This window comes from Mustelus asterias, chromosome 1 (genome assembly GCF_964213995.1).
Source record: "Mustelus asterias chromosome 1, sMusAst1.hap1.1, whole genome shotgun sequence".
In the NCBI taxonomy this organism is placed as follows: Eukaryota; Metazoa; Chordata; class Chondrichthyes; order Carcharhiniformes; family Triakidae; genus Mustelus; species Mustelus asterias.
The window spans coordinates 49893666-49916073 of NC_135801.1; the positions used below are offsets into that span (position 1 = coordinate 49893666).

General features: G+C 45.2%; 1 protein-coding gene across 1 annotated transcript in view; it reads right to left on the reverse strand.

Moving 5' to 3' along the window:
• Positions 1-21505, reverse strand: part of frem3 (Fras1 related extracellular matrix 3) — a 209039-nt gene extending 187534 nt beyond the window's left edge. Inside the window, exons 1-2 of the mRNA XM_078212092.1 lie at positions 16679-21505; positions 7464-7553 (exon numbers count right to left, since the gene is read on the reverse strand). Coding sequence (XP_078068218.1) covers positions 7464-7553; positions 16679-21398 — 4810 coding nt within the window. The 5' untranslated portion in view covers positions 21399-21505. The remainder of the gene's footprint in view (positions 1-7463; positions 7554-16678) is intronic.
• Positions 21506-22408: the final 903 nt, after the last annotated feature.

Genomic DNA, 22408 nt, shown 5'->3' on the forward strand with positions numbered 1-22408 from the left:
GGATTCCAGAAATCTGGAAAGGCAGTGTGTACTGGATAACTAAAGCTTTCCATGCTGAGATTAATAGAATTTTATTGGCTAAGAGTATTCAAAAATATTAAGGTGAGTAAACAGTTTTGGTTTAATTTGGTTTGATTTATTATTGTCACATGTATTAACAAACAGTGAAAAGTATTGTTTCTTGCGCGCAATGCCGACAAAGCATACCATTCATACAGAAGGAAATGAGAGCATGCAGAATGTGTTACAGTCATGGCTAGGGTGTAGAGAAAGATCAACTTAATGCAAGGTAAGTCCATTCAAAAGTCTGACAGCAGCAGGGAAGAAGCTGTTCTTGAGTCGGTTGGTACGTGACCTCAGACTTTTGTATATTTTTCCCAACGGAAGAAGGTGGAAGAGAAAATGTCCGGGGTGCGTGGCGTCCTTAATTATCCTGGCTGCTTTGCTGAGGCAGTGGGTAGTATAGACAGAATTAATAGATGGGAGGTTAATAGATTGGGCTACATTCACGACCTTTTGTAGTTCCTTAAATGGTTAGTTAGGGCACAGATCGGTCATGATCTACTTAAATGGCAGAGCCAGCTGGAGGGTCTGAATGATCCATTTCTGTTTCCTTATTCCTAAAGCTGTTTGGTCTTAAAGGGAATAAATTGCACACACTTGACAGTTTCTTTATCCTGTGGACTAATTGCTGGACTTCTCAAAATCTATACATTCAACACTACATCGACAAAGAATCAACACTACATTCTGCACGCTCTCATTTCCTTCTCTATGAATGGTATGCTTTGGCAGCACGGTAGCACACTGGTTAGCACTGCTGCTTCACAGCTCCAGGGACCTGGGTTCGATTCCCGGCTTGGGTCACTGTCTGTGTGGAGTTTGCACATTCTCCTCGTGTCTGCGTGGGTTTCCTCCGGGTGCTCCGGTTTCCTCCCACAGTCCAAAGATGTGCGGGTTAGGTTGATTGGCTATGCTAAAAATTGCCCTTAGTGTCCTGAGATGCATCGGTTAGAGGGATTAGTGGGTAAATATGTAGGGATGTAGGGGTAGGGCCTGGGTGGGATTGTGGTCGGTGCAGACTCGATGGGCCGAATGGCCTCTTTCTGTACTGTAGGGTTTCTATGATTTCTATAGGCACTACATTTTGACTTTCTCGTGGATATTCTGTACCTTGCATTTTGCCTTGTCCTTGTTAATGGTTCAGACAGTATCAAACATACGTTGCAACAGAAAATGGTGTATACTGGCAAAAAAAGGATTTTCTCAAATCTGAAGTTCAGCTATGCTCCTCAGGTCTCCAAGGAAACCCAGTGCAACATTTGTCGTTATGTGAAGGTTTCCCTTTCCTCACAGGGAGGAAGTTACATTCACTAAATACTTTATAATAAACAAATAAATATGATTCAACTGTTGCTATATTACCCCAGCATTTTGGATTGATGAGGCCAGATTTCAATTTATTACAAGCTCTGATGAAGTGTCACCCAGATTTGAAATGTTGGCTCTATTCTCTCTCCATAGATGCTGTCAGACCTGCTGAGATTTTGCAGCATTTTCTGTTTCTGTTTCAATTTATTCTAATGATAGCATCAGTTGTATCCATCAAAAAGAATAGTTCGGCTAGATTTTCGGCAATAGAACATTTAGCTTAATATATTTCTTGGTTTGTAGTGATTTTGGAAGAAGGAGGGTTACCCTACCATCAGCAGAGTTCAATACTTCAGTTGAGCCTCACAAAATGACCCCAGTCAACACTGGCACCAAGCTGCGCTCCTAATAATGGAACACCACATGGCAGCTGTACAAGTTTTAAATTCTGGAACAGTAAGCAACCGAGGAGGATCCATTTGTAGAAATGACATGGCACTGTGGCCATGGAGATTTTGAAGCTCAGTCTGCCTGGTTGGGCCCACTGAGATACTGCAGCCACTTTAAAGGGTAGAATTTACTGCCAGCAATATTAGTGAGCGATGGCTTCACGCATATTTACAAAGGTTGCATTGTCCATTACTTAAACCTCCATTAAAACAGCAAGATTAAAGAATGCCACACGGCTACATTAAATCACCAACAGTAGTTTCTAACTGAATGGTACCAATTTACCTGGAAGCAACATTTGGTAGATGGATACAAGCTGACTGCTGCTGATCTATTTTGCAATGCCATCCAGTCTCTGTTGTTAAGGTCTCAAGCAGTTAAATAGTGGAAGAAATTAGCCCCCAATAATCCTAAAAGCAGCTGTGAGTAATTCCACTTCCTTATAATCAGCAAGTTCCTGTCAAATGAGCTGAAAGTATTTCCGAAATAATGGTGTTCCATATGATTACTATAGACTTGCTTCAGGTGTTAGTGGAGGGATGAAAACTATATAAATAACAAAATAGCAGTGTAGATCTATTACAAAACATTTCTTTCTTTGCATCCAGCATTTATTTTACCATTAATGAAATCCTAGAACAAAAGCTCAAATATCATCTGACTAAAATTAAAATTTCCTGCTAAAAATAAACACTTCTTGAAATTCTATGCTGAATTGTGAATGGCTGAAGCACCACAGTGAGTGCTAATGTCAGACTTGAAGCCAGAGCAGTACTTTCAGCCAGATTGCCTGAGTTTCACGACATTGAGTTCTGCATTTTACAAGGTGCACTAGTTTGCACATATTAAATAAGAACTTACATCTCTCTGAAACACCCCAAAGCACTGCGTATAATAAATTGCTTCAAATTAGTCATTGTACAGCAAATGGAGCAGTTATTTATGCACAGCAGAGACCCAAAGAAAATTATATCAATAACCAGTTAAAGTTTAAAGTTTATTTATTAGTGTCACAAGTAGGCTTACACTAACACTACAATGAAGTTGCTGTGAAAATCCTCTGGTTGCCACACTTCGATGCCTGTTCAGGAATACTGAGGGAGAATTTATCATGGCCAATGCACCTAACTAGCACGTTTTTCGGACTGTGGGAAGAAACCGGAGCACCCAGAGGAAACCCATGAACACACGGGGAGAACGTGCAGCCACCGCACAGACAGTGACCCAAGCCGGGAATCGAACCGGGTCCCTGGCGCTGAGGCAGCGGTGCTAACCACTGTGCCACCATACCGCCCAAAAAAAGTATTTTTGGTGATATTGGTTGCAGCAGGAATATTGGGCAACACTCTGACAGCATTCTTCTGCAAATAGTGCAATTTCAGAACATTAACAAGGCTTCAGCACAACATCTTTGAAGCGCAGTTTCTCGAACAGAGCAGCATTCCCTCAGCACAGCACTAAAATGACAGCCTAAATAATGGACTGGATTTTTCAGTCAGAAACATCGTGCAGCTAACTGTGCTCACCTTCATTTACATGAAAATCAATTAGAAACTTTCATCGACCACACATGTGCAGTTAAAAGCTGAAATGAGAAAGCTGCTATCTGAGATGATCTGCTCCTGCAAAAGCTGTGCTAGAGCAGCATCTCACTGCCTGATTCACCATAAAGTATTGAACAGCATAAAGTTTCTGTACTTAGCTTATATAAACTAAACTCACCAGAAAAAGCTAAGGTTTGTCCATTTCGATTCAATATCCTTTTCACTGAGTGATAAATCTTCATTACTCCCCAAAATCTCTGCCAAACTGAAAATTAACTTTTACAAGTGTGGAGTCTCATTCCTTTCAGAATTCAACATTTTAATTGATACTTACTATTTCAGACACTGTGACTGGAGGACACACCAGTTTCGTTGCACATTCCCCTCTGTCACTGAAGGCATGCAGGTGCGGCAGGCAGTAAAAAAGGCAAATGGGATGTTAGCTTACATTGCAAGAGGATTCGAGTACAGGAGCAGGGATGCTTTGCCTTAATTATACAGGGACTTGGTGAGGCCACACCTGGAATATTATGTGCAGTTTTGTGAGGAAGGATGTCCTTGCAGAAAAGGTTTACCAGATTGATTCCTGAGGTGGCAGAACTGAAGTATGAGGAAAGATTGAGTCGGTTAGGATTGTATTCGCTGGAGTTCAGAAGAATGAGGGAGAATCTCATAGAAACCTATAAAATTCTAACAGGACTAGCCAAGGTGGATGGATGTTCCCGATGGTGGGGGTGTCCAGAACCAGGGGTCACAGTTTACAGAGTAGATCATTTAGGACAGAGATGAGGAGAAATTTATTTGCATGGAGAGTGGTCAGCCTGTGGAATTTGCTACCACAGAAAGTAGTTGACGCCTTGTATATTTTTAAAAAGCAGTTAGATATAGCACTTGAGGTGAAGGGGATCAAAGGATATGGGAGGATGGTGGGATCAGGCTATTAAGTTGGATGGTCAGCCACAATCATAATGAATGGTGGAGCTGGCTCGATGTGCTAAATGGCCCCATCCTGCTCCTATTTCCTATGTTTCTAAGGTGATGCTGCGATGATAATGTTGTGATGGTGATGTTGTAATGGTGACGTTGTGATGGTGATGTTGTGATGGTGACGTTGTGATGGTGACGTTGTAATGGTGATGTTGTGATGGTGACGTTGTGATGGTGATGCTGTGTTGGTGATGTTGTGATGGTGATGCTGTGATGGTGACGTTGTGATGGTGACGTTGTGATGGTGACGTTGTAATGGTGATGTTGTGATGGTGATGCTGTGATGGTGACGTTGTAATGGTGATGTTGTGATGGTGACGTTGTGATGGTGATGCTGTGATGGTGATGTTGTGATGGTGACGTTGTGATGGTGATGCTGTGTTGGTGACGTTGTAATGGTGATGTTGTGATGGTGATGCTGTGATGGTGATGTTGTGATGGTGATGCTGTGTTGGTGACGTTGTAATGGTGATGTTGTGATGGTGATGCTGTGATGGTGATGTTGTGATGGTGATGCTGTGTTGGTGATGTTGTGATGGTGATGCTGTGATGGTGATGCTGTGATGGTGATGCTGTGATGGTGACGTTGTAATGGTGATGTTGTGATGGTGATGCTGTGATGGTGATGTTGTAATGGTGATGTTGTGATGGTGATGCTGTGATGGTGATGCTGTGTTGGTGATGTTGTGATGGTGATGCTGTGATGGTGATGCTGTGATGGTGACGTTGTAATGGTGATGTTGTGATGGTGATGCTGTGATGGTGATGTTGTGATGGTGATGCTGTGATGGTGACGTTGTAATGGTGATGTTGTGATGGTGATGCTGTGATGGTGATGTTGTAATGGTGACGTTGTAATGGTGATGTTGTGATGGTGACGTTGTGATGGTGATGTTGTGATGGTGATGTTGTGATGGTGATGTTGTGATGGTGACGTTGTGATGGTGACGTTGTGATGGTGACGTTGTAATGGTGATGTTGTGATGGTGACGTTGTGATGGTGATGTTGTGATGGTGACGTTGTGATGGTGATGCTGTGTTGGTGATGTTGTGATGGTGATGCTGTGATGGTGATGCTGGACTAGTTCAAGGATGGAGAAGTGTGGTGTTTTAATTTTCCCTTGAATTCTTTTTGCTTTTTGCTGCTTATCACTTTCTTCTATTTAGTCTGTCAGTTATAAGGGAAATTGTAGGTTGATGTTGGAATCTATTAGTATATTACTGACTTTGATATTTTATATATCAGTCTGGACATCAAGCCTTGCTTGTACGATTTCTATCTAAACAATAATGCAAATCTTGGAGGCGATTCTCCCAAAGTGCTGAATTGGTGGGAAAACTGTTTTTTCAGTGCAACTTTAGACCTGAATCTCCCCACTCTGTACAATGCAGAGGTCACAATTGTGAATATCATAAAAAATCCATGGGGGGGGGGGGGGCGGTGAGGCCTATTCATGCTGGAGTCTGACAATTCTAGAACTCTGGCTCCAATCTCTCAGTCTCCCCATTTGCTGGCCAGCTCAGTCGCTGGCCAGCCCAAGACCACCACAGTGCTGCACCTCCAGGCCCCCCCATGGCCCGATCGCAGCCCCCACAACAATTCCCGGGCCAGCCCTGACCCCCTCCATCCCGGAGCGCTCCGATGTACAGCCCACCGCCCCCCCCCCCCCCTCCAGCAGTGGTAATTCCCCCCAACCCCCTCACCCTAGCAGAACCCCCCGGTCACCACCACCCCCCGCCCCCCCCACCCCCCCCCCACCCCCTCTGGGAGGAAGACGTTCCCCACCGCCCCCCCAGCCCGCCTCAATAGCTGCCCTCCCTTCAGCCAGACCTAATGCAGAGTGGCAGCAGGACCCCCACCCCCACCAATTGCCCCAGGCCCTGCCCACAATAGGCCCTGCCCCACTGGCACTGCCCACTGGGCATTGGGCAGTGCCAAGGTGCCCCCGGACATGAGCGTTTTGCCCCATTGGCAGTGCCAGGGGGCACAGGCTGGCACTGCCAGGATGCCCATGGTAAGAAGTCTCACAACACCAGGTTAAAGTCCAACAGGTTTATTTGGTAGCAAAAGCCACAAGCTTTCGGAGCGCTGCTCCTTCCCAATAGCTCCTCCTTAGAAGGAGCAGTGCTCCGAAAGCTAGTGGCTTTTGCTACCAAATAAATCTGTTGGACTTTAACCTGATGTTGTGAGACATCTTACTGTGTTTACCCCAGTCCAACGCCAGCATCTCCACATCAGGATGCCCATGCTCATGGGGCATCACCCCCCCCACCCGACTCCCTGAGGGGCCCCGATTGTCCCCCCCTTTCATTCCGGCGGGGTCTCCCACTAATTGCCCGAAAGTGGAGAGTTACTCTAAACCCCACCGGAATGAAGTACTCCTGGCGGGGTGGGAGATGCTATCGGGCCTGGCAAGTTCTGTCCGGGCCTGATAGTCACATGCAAAATATATTTAAAATACATTCAAAAAAGATTCAAATGACTTGCCTCTCTTCCCGCCGGCTTCCAGTGTGTTCTGAACTGCGACTGTTCTCCAGCTCTGGGAGACATGCATGCGTTCCCGACGCATGCGCGAATCCCACCGACACGCGATTCTCCGGACCGGACCCGCCAGAAAAGTTGCGGATCGCGATGGGAGAATCGGGCTCCTTATTTCTAAACAATAAACTTCTTCATGATTCTGTTGCAGATGGTGCAGAGATTAAATCTGCCCCATAGCTTGTAATATCACACTGTTTCACCATAACCCAGAGTAATTCTCTGATTGTAATTATCTATTTCTCCTCTTTTTCATAATAACTAGGATAAATAGACAGACAAAAAGGCATGGGGATAATTGTAACATTGTCTTTTGCCTGGATTTCCTGAACTAACTGAGTTGGATGGAACTCAACATTACTGTGACAAGGGCACCAAAATCCACAACTATTATTAAACACTTTCACATATTAACAATGTGGTTACAGGTGACATTGCAGTATATATCATAATTAAGAAAATAGCTTTCTCATTTCATTAACAACATCTTTAATGGAATTAAAGCTTTTGGAAAGTAAGGCTTATGTGTTGAAGCATTTTAAAAATATTATCCATTTAAAAAAGAGTCCTACCAGAATCTTCAATAGAGAAGTAGAAGATGTCGTTTGTTGCATTGTCACCATCATGCAAAACATAGGAGATCTTCATGTCATCGATATCAGCTGTTAAAAGGGAATTCATAGACAATGAATAATTTGCGTGATGTATTACCAAATAAATATTGTTAATACCATTCTAAACACACATAATCCATTTACATTTTCCAGCAGTTTGGCTCCAATCTTGCACACACAGCTCAGCCTTCTAAATTACAGCTGTGTGAACAGTCAGCAAGCACCCATCGCTGGCTGCTTACTATCTGTTTTCAAATCATTGCGTTGGATGTGTGGTACATTTTATTGTACTTTGCCTAATGATAATGAATAACAAATGAAAACAGAAAATGCTGATTCAGACAGCATCTGTAACTCGATCTGATGAAAAGTCATTGGCCTAAAATAGTAATTCTGTTTCACTCTCCAACTCAAATGTAGTAACCTTCCAGCTTGAGAAGAACAGCTGGCTGCAGCAAAGCGCAAGTAACTGAGTAATGCTTCCAAATGAAGATTCCCAGAACTTCTTTTGAAAATCACTAAAAATGGAAAAATAGTCAGGTGACTATTGTGATGGGATTGGTGGGGATCCCCTCTTCATAATGATTTTGAGTGTCCATATGCTGCAGTTGATTGGACAGGGAGTCTGTTTCCTCACTGATTAAAGGAATGTCCCAGTTAAAATCCTATGAACCTGGGGCAGGTTTTGGACCCGGGCCTGGGTGACTGTGTGGAGTTTGCGTGGGTTTCCTCCAGGTCCTCTGGATTCCCCTGGCCGGAATGGGGAGGTCTCATGGCTGGACTGCCCTTTCTAGTCCAGGTAGCATTGCTAACCACTCTGCCACCGGCCCACTTTCAAAGCACTGCACTTTGAAATTGACAGAGATCAAGGGTGCAGGGTAGGCGGCACGGTGGCACAGTGGTTAGCACTGCTGCCTCACAGCACCCGGGTTCGATTCCCGGTTTGGGTCACTACCTGTGTGGAGTTTGCACGTTCTCCCCGTGTCTGTGTGGATTTCCTCCGGGTGCTCTTGTTTCCTCCTACATTCTGAAGGACATGCTGGTTATGTGCATTGACCTGAACAGGTGCCAGACTGTGGTGACTTGGGGAATTACACAGTAACTTCATTGCAGTGTTAATGTAAGCCTTACTTGTAACTAATAAATAAACTTTACTTTACTTTGATTTTCCCAGACATGGGAACTGTAAGCAGGAGGGCTGAAGCAGGATTTGCGACCGGCGTCCAACTGATCGAGACTTTCCCAGGCCATCTTGTATGGCGTTATCAGCCTCGTGCCGGAAAACAGTGCGAGGTTGATTACAATATTTAAATCGCCATTTCAAAGTCATTAGCAAGCTCGGGATGGTATCATCCGGGCTCGCTAATGTTTCCCACCCCTCTGGGAAAGGTTCCCACCACGGGGATTAAAGCTAGGCCCCATCAATGGGACCAGGTGTGATGGCCTCACTGGTGGGGGCAGAGGCCTTTGAGGTCCCCCCCAGGAGGTCCAGTGCAGGGGGCGTGGTGCCACTTGGGCAGTGCCAGCTTGGCACCTGGCAATTCCTGCTGGGCACCAGCCAATGCCAAGAGGGTGGGACCTGAAGGGGGGGACGGGGGGAGACTGGGGCGGTCGGGCTGGCCATGGGGTGGATTGTCGGCGATCAGGGAGGTTGGTGAGGCCGGCGGTCAGGGGTGGGGTCAGGGTGTTGGAGAGGCCATCGGGAGGCCGATGATGGGGGGGGGGGGGGGGGGGGTGGGGTGCAGTGTGCATACGACGCGGGCCTGTCGGGTGGGATTAGGACCCTCCAGCCCCTGTCCAGTGTGTATCCCCCAGTGGACTCTGTGAAGCACAGAGTGCCAGAAATTCAACTGACACCCAAAAAATGGACGGTTAAATCTCCCGTTTTCCCGCCCGTTGGGCACTTCATTTTTTGGGGGGAAAATCGCCCCCCAAATGTTTCCAATGCAATAGAGAGGGTTTGAACGCTTTCAGCTTGCTATGAAGGCTCAGAGACTTCTAATCAAAGCTGTGTGAATGCACTGGGGCTGAGTGCACAGCTGTGCAGACTGGGAACCCCCACCCACCCCCACGCAAAATTGACATATCCTCTCTGTCAGAGATTTCATAAGGGTCTGCTCACACCTGCAGCTTCTGACATGGAGTAAGGAAAATTTCTGCTGCAGAATGGAGTGCTGCAATGATTTACAATCTTGAGGTTGGGGTGGGGGTGGGGGGGCATGGAGATTAAAGTGACCCGGTCACTTCAGAATTTGCATAGCAGGCAGGAATGCAAATATTGATCACGGGGCTGCCTGAAATCACCATGATGTGGAGATGCCGGCGTTGGACTGGGGTAAACACAGTAAGAAGTCTGACAACACCAGGTTAAAGTTCCCACCCACCTGATGAAGGAACAGCCTGTTCCGAAAGCTTGTGTGGCTTTTGCTACCAAATAAACCTGTTGGACTTTAACCTGGTGTTGTTAGACTTCTTACTGTGAAATCACCATGCCAGGGATGATCTTCAGGTCTGCCAAGGCTAGAAATGGTAGTCCAGCCACTAGATCTCCAAGCTGGGGGACAGTGTCAAGGTCAACACCTTGCCCCAAGCCCTAGTCCATCCAGCCCTCAGGACCCCTCGGGGACCCTCCCCCTGCAGCCTGGCAGTGGCAGGGGGCTAAAACCAACCTCGGGATCCTAAGTGCCAGGCCAGAGGGCAGTTCATTGTTGGCACTGCCAAAGTGCGGGGCTGAATGGGAGTCTGAGTGGTGGAGGGCTGAGTGGAGGAGGGGGCTGACTAGGGGAGGCAGTGGCTGAGTGGGGAAGAGAGCTAAATGGGGATCTAAGTGGGTAAGGGAGCTGAATTGCAGATCTGAGTGGAGAGGGGTTCGGGTGGGATCGGTGACTGGGTTATTTGTGGGTGATGGGGGGAGGATGGCCCTCTTTGGTTTGGTGGTGCTCCCTTTGTCAGCGGGCGGGGGGAGGGGGAGGGGGGGCACCATTTCATTTTTTGAGTGGAGAAGGCCTGTCTCTGAGTGCGGAGATCAAAATAGCATCCCGATCTTAAAAAGCCAGGCTAGCCAACAGGTTGCTCAGGATGCATGAATTTGCATCTTTCACATGGGTGGGAAACCATCCAGTTTGCCAGCTAGTGTGGGCGCTTAGTTCCAATTTGGGAGAATCGAGGCCCTAGTCTTTGGAATTATAGTGTGGATCCTCAAAACCAGTCATTTTGTATTGTTTGTTCCTGCATAATAACATCAAAGAATTATTTGTATGCGCGGGCGTGGGGAGGGGCGGGGGGGCGGGGGGGGGGGGGGGGGGGGGTCGGGGGTGGTGGGGGCGGCGGAATCAAAAGTGGTGGATTTTTTTTACTGGATTTTTCAACAAGCTTCTTTAAATATAAATAAAACATTTCTTCTCTGAAAATAGCCATGAGAAAAGCCAATTAAAAATTGGGATAGGATGTATCTAGTTACCCTCAAGTACATGTTTCTTAGTGAAATCTCTATTGATCAACCATATCGTTCTTACTACCAAAGTTCAAAACAAAAACACCATGAACCTCTAGTAAAGTTATCACTGAGATCCCAAATCAGATGTCAAAATGTCTCCCTCAGGCACCTGAAAGCTTTCCTGAGGCCTTTATGGAACACCACTTAGGGTTAATAACAGCCATTCATCTTATTAACAAAGGCATGGATGAGAAGATCACTAGATATAAACTTTCAGTGGACCACAATTATAGGAAAAGCCAAACACATAATAGATCAGTGGAATGGCAAGAATTTACAGCCAAGAGAAGGCATTAACGTTTTTCTACTCATGCTTAATGTTAAAGGACAATTAAAGAATTAGTCAGGGAATTGTATATCATGGTCATTGAGAAGTTAATCTTTACATCTAGTCAAATACAGTATGTTCAAATTACAATTTAAGAAGTATGCTTAGAACATTTTGGTAAAAATAAAAACCCAGAAATAAAGATCTTTTGCAGCTAACAGGTTGAATGTTGATTGCAAAAGAACTGTTCTAATAACATGTTGCATTGTTCTAGTTCTGATAGCTTTCAAAGATAAATATCTAAGGTTACTTCCAAATTAGAGCATCTCAGAGCAACCAAAAGAATGGATGGTAGTACAATGTTATGATTTGTGAGGAGTTAAAGCATGAAAAACAAAAATATGATTTTTGTTCATCATGAAAAGCCTGATGGAATTAATATATTTCGCCCAGAGCAGTGTCATAGGGAAACATTCTGATGTTTTTCGACACATTTTACAAAAGTAATTTGAAATAGTAACAAAGGCATTTTTTGTTTCCAAAGAATATGCTGTTTTGTACTTTTCTCATTTTTTGGTATAAATATTTCAAACCATTTTGGACCGTATTGCAAGTTAAAGGAGTTCCTTGAAATACTGGAAAGAAAATTTAAAGAAAACAATGGCCATTTGTCACTAAAAATGCAAATGTTAATTTAACATCAATAGTTTCTGAGTATAAATCAGCCAAACTGAAAGATTCCAACTTTGAATAATATAACCATTAAATCAACATAAAATTACAACATTTGTAAACATTGAGAGTTCACAGGATACATATTCAATTACAAATTATTTACATATCTAAAGCGAATTGATTTTGAAATAATGCTGATGCTACAATCATGGGACGGCATTATCGTCAATACACAAAAATTTGATGACCAGCAAAATTTAAAAGTTCCAAACAAATCAAGGATTGAAGTCAGAGGTTTACTTTATTTATTTATGCCATCTATTAAAATTCATTTCAATAAGATGTTTCCTTAAACAACTTCTCCCAGACTACAGTTTGAGATTCTTTTTCAATTTACCTTCCAATTCATCCATTGTAATGAAATATGTCTCATTGCTTTTTTTTGACATCGTCTCCAAATGATGTAAATGCTTTCAGTGGTTGGATAGCCAGAATTGTACACTTGTTTGCAAAATGCATATTATTCAGGAACTCTGCGTTCCCCCAGCTATGCTTTCTGGTGTAAACCCACATTCTTTCTCCATCACTGGTGTTTGTTCTTTCATCTGTCTGAACCCCAGATTCTGAAAACTCCCCCTCTAAGTATGCCCACTTCTCCTCTCTCCCCTTCTTTAAGAAAATCTTTAAACTCAACTCTGTGGCCAAGCATTTAGTCACAGACCTTAATCCCTTCTTTGTTTCATGTCAAATTATATTTCTGTGAAGAACCTTGGAACATTTTTTTGCATTAAATATTCTATAAAAATGTATGTTGCTCTTCTTTTATCATATTGTCTATCTGTTGATGGTGATGGGCCAAAAACCACTCCTAAGTTTCTTGCTAAATATCCTTCAATCAATTCAGTTTCATTCATCCTCTATATGTGATGGACACATACTCTAATCCTTGCTTTCCTTTAAATGTACTATCTCACACTTCTCCACATTAAATGACAGTTGTCACCTGCCTACTCATTCCACGAATCAGTCTGATTTTCTGTTGAACTGGTTTAGTCCTGCTCACTGATTATCAAACATGCACAGCCTGAACACCTATTTTCTGAGTTATCAACAAAGATTCATGAATGCACTCCTTAGTCTTAAGTCCCAATCAATCATTCGACCTTCAACCACGTAAGACACAGAAAATCAGCACAAACTGCAGAATTAGCTACATCTGTGTGACCTTTAGTCATGCCACTGTACTGCTGAAAAAGTGTGGGACTTTTAGCTATTTTAGTGAAATTTAACATTTAAAGTCCTCTTTTACACCATTGCAGCCAAAGGTTCAAGATTCATCAATTCAAACTGTTAATTAGGAACATTTTATAATATTAGAATGTAATAAAACACTAAACACTTGGGCGGCATGGTAGCACAGTGGTTAGCACTGCTTCTTCACAGCTCCAGGGATCTGGGTTCGATTCCTGGCTTGGGTCACTGTCTGTGTGGAGTTTGCACATTCTCCTCGTGTCTGTGTGGGTTTCCTCCGGGTGCTCCGGTTTCCTCCCACAGTCCAAAGATGTGCGGGTTAGGTTGATTGGCCATGCTAAAATTGCCCCTTAGTGTCCTGAGATGCGTAGGTTAGGGGGATTAGCGGGTAGATATGGGGGTAGGGCCTGGGTGGGATTGTGGTCGGTGCAGACTCGATGGGCCAAATGGCCTCTTTCTGCACTGTAAGCTTTCTATGTTTCTTTCTAAAGGCTGAACCATAAAAGGAAGAGGTGATAGCTATTGATTGGACTTGTAGGATATATGAAGGAACTGTGTCCAAATATATTGTCGGCTGTACTGACTGATAACTTTCCTTTTTGTATTTCAAGGAAGTGCTTTAACTTACAATATGATCCAAAATTGATTGAAATATTCATACCAAAAAATGAGAAAAATACAAAACAGCATATTATTCTTTGTAAACAAAAAAATCCATTTGTTACTAATTCAAATTACTTTTGTAAAATGTGGTGAAAAACATCAAATAATAATGTTTCCTATGACACTGCCATGGGCAAAATATATTGACCTCATCATGCCCTTATGTGCGGCACAGTGGTTAGCACTGCTGCCTCACAGTGCCAGGGACCAGGGTTCAATTCCGGCCTCGGGTCACTGTCTATGTGGAGTTTGCATATTCTCCCCGTGTGTGCGTGGGTTTCCTCCAGGTGCTCCAGTTTCCTCACACAGTCCAAAGATGTGCAGGTTAGGTGGATTGGCCATGATAAATTGCCTTTGTGTCAGGGGGATTAACAGTGTAAATACATGGGATTACTGGGATAGGGCCTGGCTGGCTCAATGGGCCGAATGACCTCCTTTTGCACTGTAGGGTTTCTATGATACGCTCATAATAATGAACAAAAACAATGTTTTTATTTTTCATACTTTAACTCCTCACAAATCATAACATTGTATAATTAAACTCGGTTTACTATCATCCATTCTTTTGGTTGCTCTGAGTTGCTTTTGGAGAAAAGTTCAAAAGAATAATTTTCAAAATAAAACAGGTAATTGTTTGGTTGATTAATGTTAATGAACCGTGTACTGGACTAATGTCTCAAAGGCTTGTATGAGTGTTTCAACAAAGTTATCAAATGTTTCTCATATGGATTGTCTCTTATTGAAAGTTGTTCACAGCTACTTTCCACTAGACTCACTGATCAGAATTAAAAAGGACAATTTCTGTTCAACCAGTTTCAGCAAAAACAGTCATGTAAGGACAAATTGAGCACAAAATACTTTACTACACAAATAAAAGAGCTGAAATGATCTATTTGATGCCCACTTAGAACATAGAACATAGAACATAGAAAAGCTACAGCACAAACAGGCCCTTCGGCCCACAAGTTGCGCCGAACAATTTCCTTACCTTCTAGGCTCATCTATAACCCTCTATCTTACTAACAAAGAACAAAGAACAAAGAACAGTACAGCACAGGAAACAGGCCCTTCGGCCCTCCAAGCCTGTGCCGCTCCTTGGTCCAACTAGACCAATCGTTTGTATCCCTCCATTCCCAGGCTGCTCATGTGACTATCCAGGTAAGTCTTAAACGATGTCAGCGTGCCTGCCTCCACCACCCTACTTGGCAGCGCATTCCAGGCCCCCACCACCCTCTGTGTAAAAAACGTCCCTCTGATGTCTGAGTTATACTTCGCCCCTCTCAGCTTGAGCCCGTGACCCCTCGTGATCGTCACCTCCGACCTGGGAAAAAGCTTCCCACTGTTCACCCTATCTATACCCTTCATAATCTTGTATACCTCTATTAGATCTCCCCTCATTCTCCGTCTTTCCAAGGAGAACAACCCCAGTCTACCCAATCTCTCCTCATAGCTAAGACCCTCCATACCAGGCAACATCCTGGTAAACCTTCTCTGCACTCTCTCCAATGCCTCCACGTCCTTCTGGTAGTGCGGCGACCAGAACTGGACGCAGTACTCCAAATGCGGCCTAACCAGCGTTCTATGCAGCTGCATCATCAGACTCCAGCTTTTATACTCTATACCCCGTCCTATAAAGGCAAGCATACCATATGCCTTCTTCACCACCTTCTCCACCTGTGTTGCCACCTTCAAGGATTTGTGGACTTGCACACCTAGGTCCCTCTGTGTTTCTATACTCCTGATGACTCTGCCATTTATTGTATAACTCCTCCCTACATTATTTCTTCCAAAATGCATCACTTCGCATTTATCCGGATTAAATTCCATCTGCCACCTCTCCGCCCAATTTTCCAGCCTATCTATATCCTGCTGTATTGCCTGACAATGCTCTTCGCTATCCGCAATTCCAGCCATCTTTGTGTCATTCGCAAACTTGCTGATTACACCAGTTACACCTTCTTCCAAATCATTTATATATATCACAAATAGCAGAGGTCCCAGTACAGAGCCCTGCGGAACACCACTGGTCACAGACCTCCAGCCGGAAAAAGACCCTTCGACCACTACCCTCTGTCTCCTATGGCCAAGCCAGTTCTCCACCCATCGAGCCACTTCTCCTTGTATCCCATGAGCCTTAACCTTCTTAACCAACCTGCCATGTGGGACTTTGTCAAATGCCTTACTGAAATCCATATAGACGACATCCACGGCCCTTCCTAGGGCAGTCTAGGATAGATGCCATCAGGCCCTGGGGCTTTGTCAGTTTTAATGTTCCCTAAAAAACCTAACACTTCCTCTCTCGTAATGGAGATTTTCTCTAACGGGTCAACACCTCCCTCCGAGACACTCCCGGTTAACACGCCCCTCTCCTTCGTGAATACCGATGCAAAGTATTCATTTAGGATCTCCCCTATTCCCTTGGGTTCTAAGCATAATTCCCCTCCTTTGTCCCTTTCTTACTAACCACTTGGTATCTTACTAACCTCCATGAACCACTTGGTGCAAACTATGCTCAATTACCAGCACTCATCACTCTCGAGAAGTAAATGATAGAGGTGTAGATATGCAGGCAAAAATGCAACAAAAAGACAGCACATGTAGAAGACATCATTGTTCTCAACACAGAGCTACTTGTTCAAGCTGCTCTTTGCTGTAGGCCTAACATATTTAGTGATATTATGGAAGTTAAATCAGAGATCAAATTTAGTTCACATGCAATTAATTTTTATTCTTTGGTAGAGATTAAATAAATGCTGCAACATCATTTGAGAAAATATTTCATTGTGTAAAACAAGATCCTGAAAAATCTTGCTGACTAACCTTGACTGAATGTGGTAACACTGTCATTGCCCAGATCAGTGTTAATAATGTAGCCATGCTCTGGTCCATCTGTGATTCTAAACTTCAGGAGTTTGTGTGGGCTATCACGGTCTTCGGCCTTCAGTGCTTTGCTAGTGATCAAAAATCCAAGTTGACCTGTGTGTACAATTCGAAGGGTTGGAGCCCCTTTGTTGACAACAACTTGTGGAACACCATTATCAACTGCTGATATTTGGATCTTCATCATTTGAGGCCTGCGGGTCTCAAGCACAGTATCTGGGAAAACAAAGTATTCAGTGTGCGTGCCATCCGTTACCGTGAAAGAGAAACTGTCTTCATTTGTCTCTGTGCCATCATGTTTATAGCTGATAAGATTTTCATTGAGGTCCTGCTTGGTGAAGCTGGTGATCGGTTGGCTTCCATTAAATAACAACTGACCATGCACAGGAACTTGAATAATGGTGAAATGCAGAAGAGAGTCTGGAGTGTCACGGTCCTCAACTGTGAGCTCAAATGGAGTGATCAACTTCATTTCCCCTTCACTTACAACCAGATCATGGATTGTGAGAATCGGTTTCTTATTATCGACATCTGTTATCGAAACACGAAACGTACGAAAAACTGGATTGTAACCATCAGTCACCTCAAATTCAAAACTATCCATTTTGACTTCATCATCTGATGTGTGGATGTAATAGATTTTGTTTCCTGCTAATTCTAACTGAGTGAAGGAGGTAATTGGGACACCAGGATTATTAGTCTTTTCCAGGTGACCACGACTCGGGGCACGAGTGATGCTAAATCTTAAGTATTCATCAGGACTATTAATGTCACTAGTGCTCAGCAAGTCAGTGGTCAGTGTAACTTTACCGCCTTCCTTCAGTGTAACTCCTTTGTTAATTACTTCTGGGAACAGCATATCAATGCTGCCAATAATAACATAGAAATAGCGATCTATCAAGGTGTTGATGCCATCTGTTACGTCAAATTTAATAAGATCACGTACACCTTCTTGCCCAGTGTGCACATACTGAATCAATCCTTTATCAATTTCATTCTGAGTAAAATTCATGCCGACAGTGATATTCTGAATCACATCACCATCTTTCATTAGATGTTGCAATAAGCCTTGGTTTTGGCCATAACGAATTATATAAGTCAATGTTTTGTCATCTGAATCTAAGTCTGTTGCTTTTAGGATTCTGTTGGTTATTAGCTTTGATTCGCCTATTTCAACTTCTAGTCCATCATTAATGGCCATCCGTGGTGTTTCATCATCAACGAGAATTATCATGATGAGGACTGTCTTGTCCACTGCATGTTTGCCATCTGTGACTCGAATATCAAAGCTGTCTTCTTTGGTCTCAGAGTCATCATGTTCATAGACAATATTGGAACCAATTGAAATTTGCTCTAAAGTAAAATTTTTGACTGGAACAGTGCCATGTGCTAACTGTTGCACAATCCGTCCATGTTTTGGTGCCTTGGTTATAATAAAGTGGAGTTCATCAGCAGGAATATCTGCATCAGCTGCATTCAAAATTGGGGTGTCAACAACAAGACTCATCCCCTCCATCACAACAAACTCACGGATGAAGATCTCTGGCTTTTCATCATTAGTTGGGATGATGACAATCGGGAAAAAGTGACGCTGAGAGAAGTTAATGCCATCAGAACAGCGGAAGGTGAATCTGTCCTCGACCTTTTCAACCTCTTTGTGAATGCTTTGCACATAGTAGATATGCCCATCACGAACATCTTTAATAGTAAATGCACTAATTGCTGTACCAGTCCTTGACTTCTCAGACCCAGGAGCTGGGGAAATATTTTCAACATAACCAAAAGTAGATTGAACAATTATTGTGCACAGGATATCATCACTGGGAGTATCTATATCTTCAGCATTGAGGTTTGCCAATGTAATCACATTTTTCTCTCCCTCTAAAACTATATATTGCTCCCCAATCCTGACCTCAGGTGCCATACTGTCGACAGGCAAGATTGTGACTTGAACTCTGACACCTTGTACATTGTTTCCACCAACAACCCATTCATTTGACATATCAGATATGGTCAAGTTGAAGGAATCATGTTTTTTCTGAGTTCCAATTTCACCACTGGTATGAGCATACACCACCACTCCACTGATGATATCCTCCTGGGTGAACCTCTCCACTGGTAAACCATTTACTAATATCTCACCAAGCTTAGGTGGGTCTTCCACAATGAACGTCAGCATTAGGTCATCAGTGTCTTCATCAGTACCCTGGATGACATTGGTGGTAATTTCAGTGGCCCCATTCTCAAGGACATCTATGTGTGAGCCAAGTTGTCCTTCAGGAAGCATAATGGTTGGTATCTCGTCATCTACTGGTCGCACAGTAACCCTGATAATTATTGGAACTTCATGAACCCCATCACCAACGTTTATTTTAAATGAATCACTTGTAGATTCGTGCCCGTTGTGCCAGTACACAACCCGCCCCCTTGCAATATCATCCAAGATAAATGCTTCACCCATAGAAATAGTGACTCCTATATACTGTAAATGGCCAAACTTTGGAGCCTGTGACAAGGTAAAGGTTATTTTGTCTTCATCAGTATCCTGGTCAGTGGCATCTAATTCTGCGGTGGTTAACACAAAGTTACCCCGCTCAGGTACAGTGAAGCCAGTGTTTGTGATTTCAGGGGGTTTATTGTCCACTGGTTGTAAGAAGATGGTGAAAGTGCCTTGCACAGAATTTCCTGCCGTGTCTTCCAACGAGTAGGTCCACTGGACCACTTTAGGGGTGATGCCAAGCTCCTGGTCTGGGGGGCTGTAGGCCACTTTGTGGTGGTTCACTTGGGCCTGAGTGAACTCGGTCAGAATCACAGCCGGGTTTTCGGTCAAAACGATTTGTCCCGTCCTCACCGGATGGTTTTCATCCACATCGGTGGGGGGCGTGAGCACGGTGTACTTCAGGTCCCGGTCATCAGAGTCCAGATCGGTGTAACGCAGGAACTTCTTGCGGAAATGGGTGAGCTCGTACTCCTTGACCAACATCTGCAGCAGGCAGCCAGGGAAGAGGTAAGGGGGAATATCATCTACAGGCTGGATCTTAACGGTGAAGGTGTGCTCACCTGATTGGTTTGGAGGGTCATTGTCATCCTGAACACGGAAGCGGATAGTGTCCATCACAATGCTGCTGCTGTGAGCCCCAATGTGACGGTAATACAGCTTCCCATCCAGGATGTCCTGCTGGGACCACTCGCTCACCACCTTCTCATAGACCCCCTGGCTCTGCAACTCCTTCCAGCCAGAGGCTTCAGCGGGCATCTCCAGCTGCCTCAGCAGCATGGCACCGACTGCAGAATAAGGAGCTTCCAGGAGGAAGCGGATGGTGGAATCTTCCGAGTCAATGTCGGTGGCGCTGAGGATGAAAGGGGAGATTTGTAGCATTTCATTCTCAAACAGGAGCAGGCCGGTGTTAGCGTTAATGATGGGGGGCTCATCGTCAGTGGGTGCGATGGTGATGGGGAAGAGGAATTCCACCCGGTGTTTGGCATCACTCATTCGGAAGATGATATTGTCACTGTGGGTGTCCGAGCCATCATGTTGATAAACCACCAGGCCCGCCTCTAGGTCAGCCGGGGTGAAGAATTTCCTGCGCTCTCCCAGCACAGTGAGCTCTCCATGTCTCAGCCCATCCAGCACTGTGATCTGTACATTGCCCACATCATCCTCATCACTAACCTGCAGGTTGTGCCCACTGGCCAGCGGGCGCGACTGCCCTTCAAACAGCAGCTGCCCGCTGTTCCTGGTGGCCACCGGTGCCAACGTGTTCATGGGCTTCACCACGATCATGAAGGCGAATGTGTCCGAGGCGGCCCCTTCGCTGTCCACCACCTCCAGCTCCATCTGGAAAATCCTTTCCGTGTCCGAGTCCCCCGGCGGAGGCTGGTAGGCGATTTTCAGCTCCCTGATGTCCCTCTGATAGAAGGAAGTGATGGGCAGGTTCTGGTCATCCGTGCTGATGATGTGGCCTTGCTGGGAGCCCAGAGCTGAAGTGATGTTAAAGATCAAATCATCAGGATCTGACTCCACATCCTCAGCAGCCAACATGTCACTGGTGATGGCTGTCAGCACAAACTGGTTCACCTCCATCATCATCATCGCCACAAAGCTGGGTTTCGGGGGGGTATTCTCCGCGCCCTCCCGAATCCTCACCATGATTTGGAAATGTTCCTGTTTGACTGGGTTGCCATCTCTATCCAGCAGCTCCACCAGCATGGGGATATAGTCTCTGTTGGGAGAGCTGGTGCTGGCCGTGTGCTTGTAACGAATGCCTGAGTTCAGGAAGGTATCGCAATCCACCATCTGCCCGTTGGAGGTAAAGTTGGAAAGTTTGCCATACCTGGGCAGGCCGCCGGTGCCCAGTAAAGTGGTGATCTTACATGTTTCCGAGCTGCTGCCGAAGGTGTAACCCAGCACCTTCTTATCGATAGGGTTACTGCTGCTCCTCAACTTCTCCACGAGCAGGGGGATGTTCCGGGTGAGGATCTGCAGCTGCTGGAAGAGCACCTCCACCTCCAGCATGAAGGGCACGATGATAGTGTCACTCTGGCTGTCATACCTCAGCTGCAGCCTTACTCGGTCTCTGCTGGGGCTCCTGGAGCCGAAGTGAGTGTACTTCACATCCTCCGGGCCGAAGTCACAGGGGAATTTCTTGGGGGACAACATGCCGGGTCTCTGAGAGAGGGGGTCGTTCTCCAGCACCGTGACAAAGCACCTGTGCCCCGGCCGCACTTGGATCACCAGGTCGCTGACAGGGTCGATGTAGACTGATCTGCCGAAGGGGACTCTCACTCCGCTGTTAGACAGCAGCACCGAGTCCAGGCTGGCTCCATACACCAGAGAGGGCTCAAAGTGTCCTTGAGCCCTCACTGCCAGCAACAAGCACAGAGAAACAACACAACACACCACAGAGCTGCGGCTCACTCTGCAACTGGACACATCAGGCAACCCGGGGACTGCAGTTTCCCGACAGCCGGCCATCGCTTCTTGCTGCAAACCGCCAGGACAGTGAGCAAGAGGGCAGAGAGAGAGAGAGAACTGCACTAAAACTGCTGCTGGAGGGCAGAGAGAGAGAGAGAACTGCACTCACCCTGCTGCTGGAGGGCAGAGAGAGAGAGAGAACTGCACTCACCCTGCTGCTGGAGGGCAGAGAGAGAGAGAACTGCACTCACCCTGCTGCTGGAGGGCAGAGAGAGAGAGAGAACTGCACTCACCCTGCTGCTGGAGGGCAGAGAGAGGGGGCTGCACTAAAACTGCTGCTGGAGGGCAGACAGAGAGGGGGCTGCACTCACCCTGCTGCTGGAGGGCAGACAGAGAAGAGAACTGCACTAAAACTACTGTTGGGGGGCTGCACTCGCACTGCTGCTGCTGCTGGAGGGCAGAGAGGGGGCTGCATTCACTGCTGCTCACACATGGACACAATGAATTGCCAGCAGGTAAAGCCCAGAATATAGACCCGCCCATAGAGTATAAACCCCGCCCCAGCGCATAAGCCCCGCCCATAGAGTATATTTGATTTGATTTATTATTGTCACATGTATGGGGATAGAGTGAAAAGTATTGTTTCCTGCACGCTGTACAGATAAAACATACCATTCATAGAGTACATAGGGGAGAAGGAGAGGGGCAGAATGTAGTGTTCCTGTCACAGTTAGGGTGTAGAGAAAGATCAACTT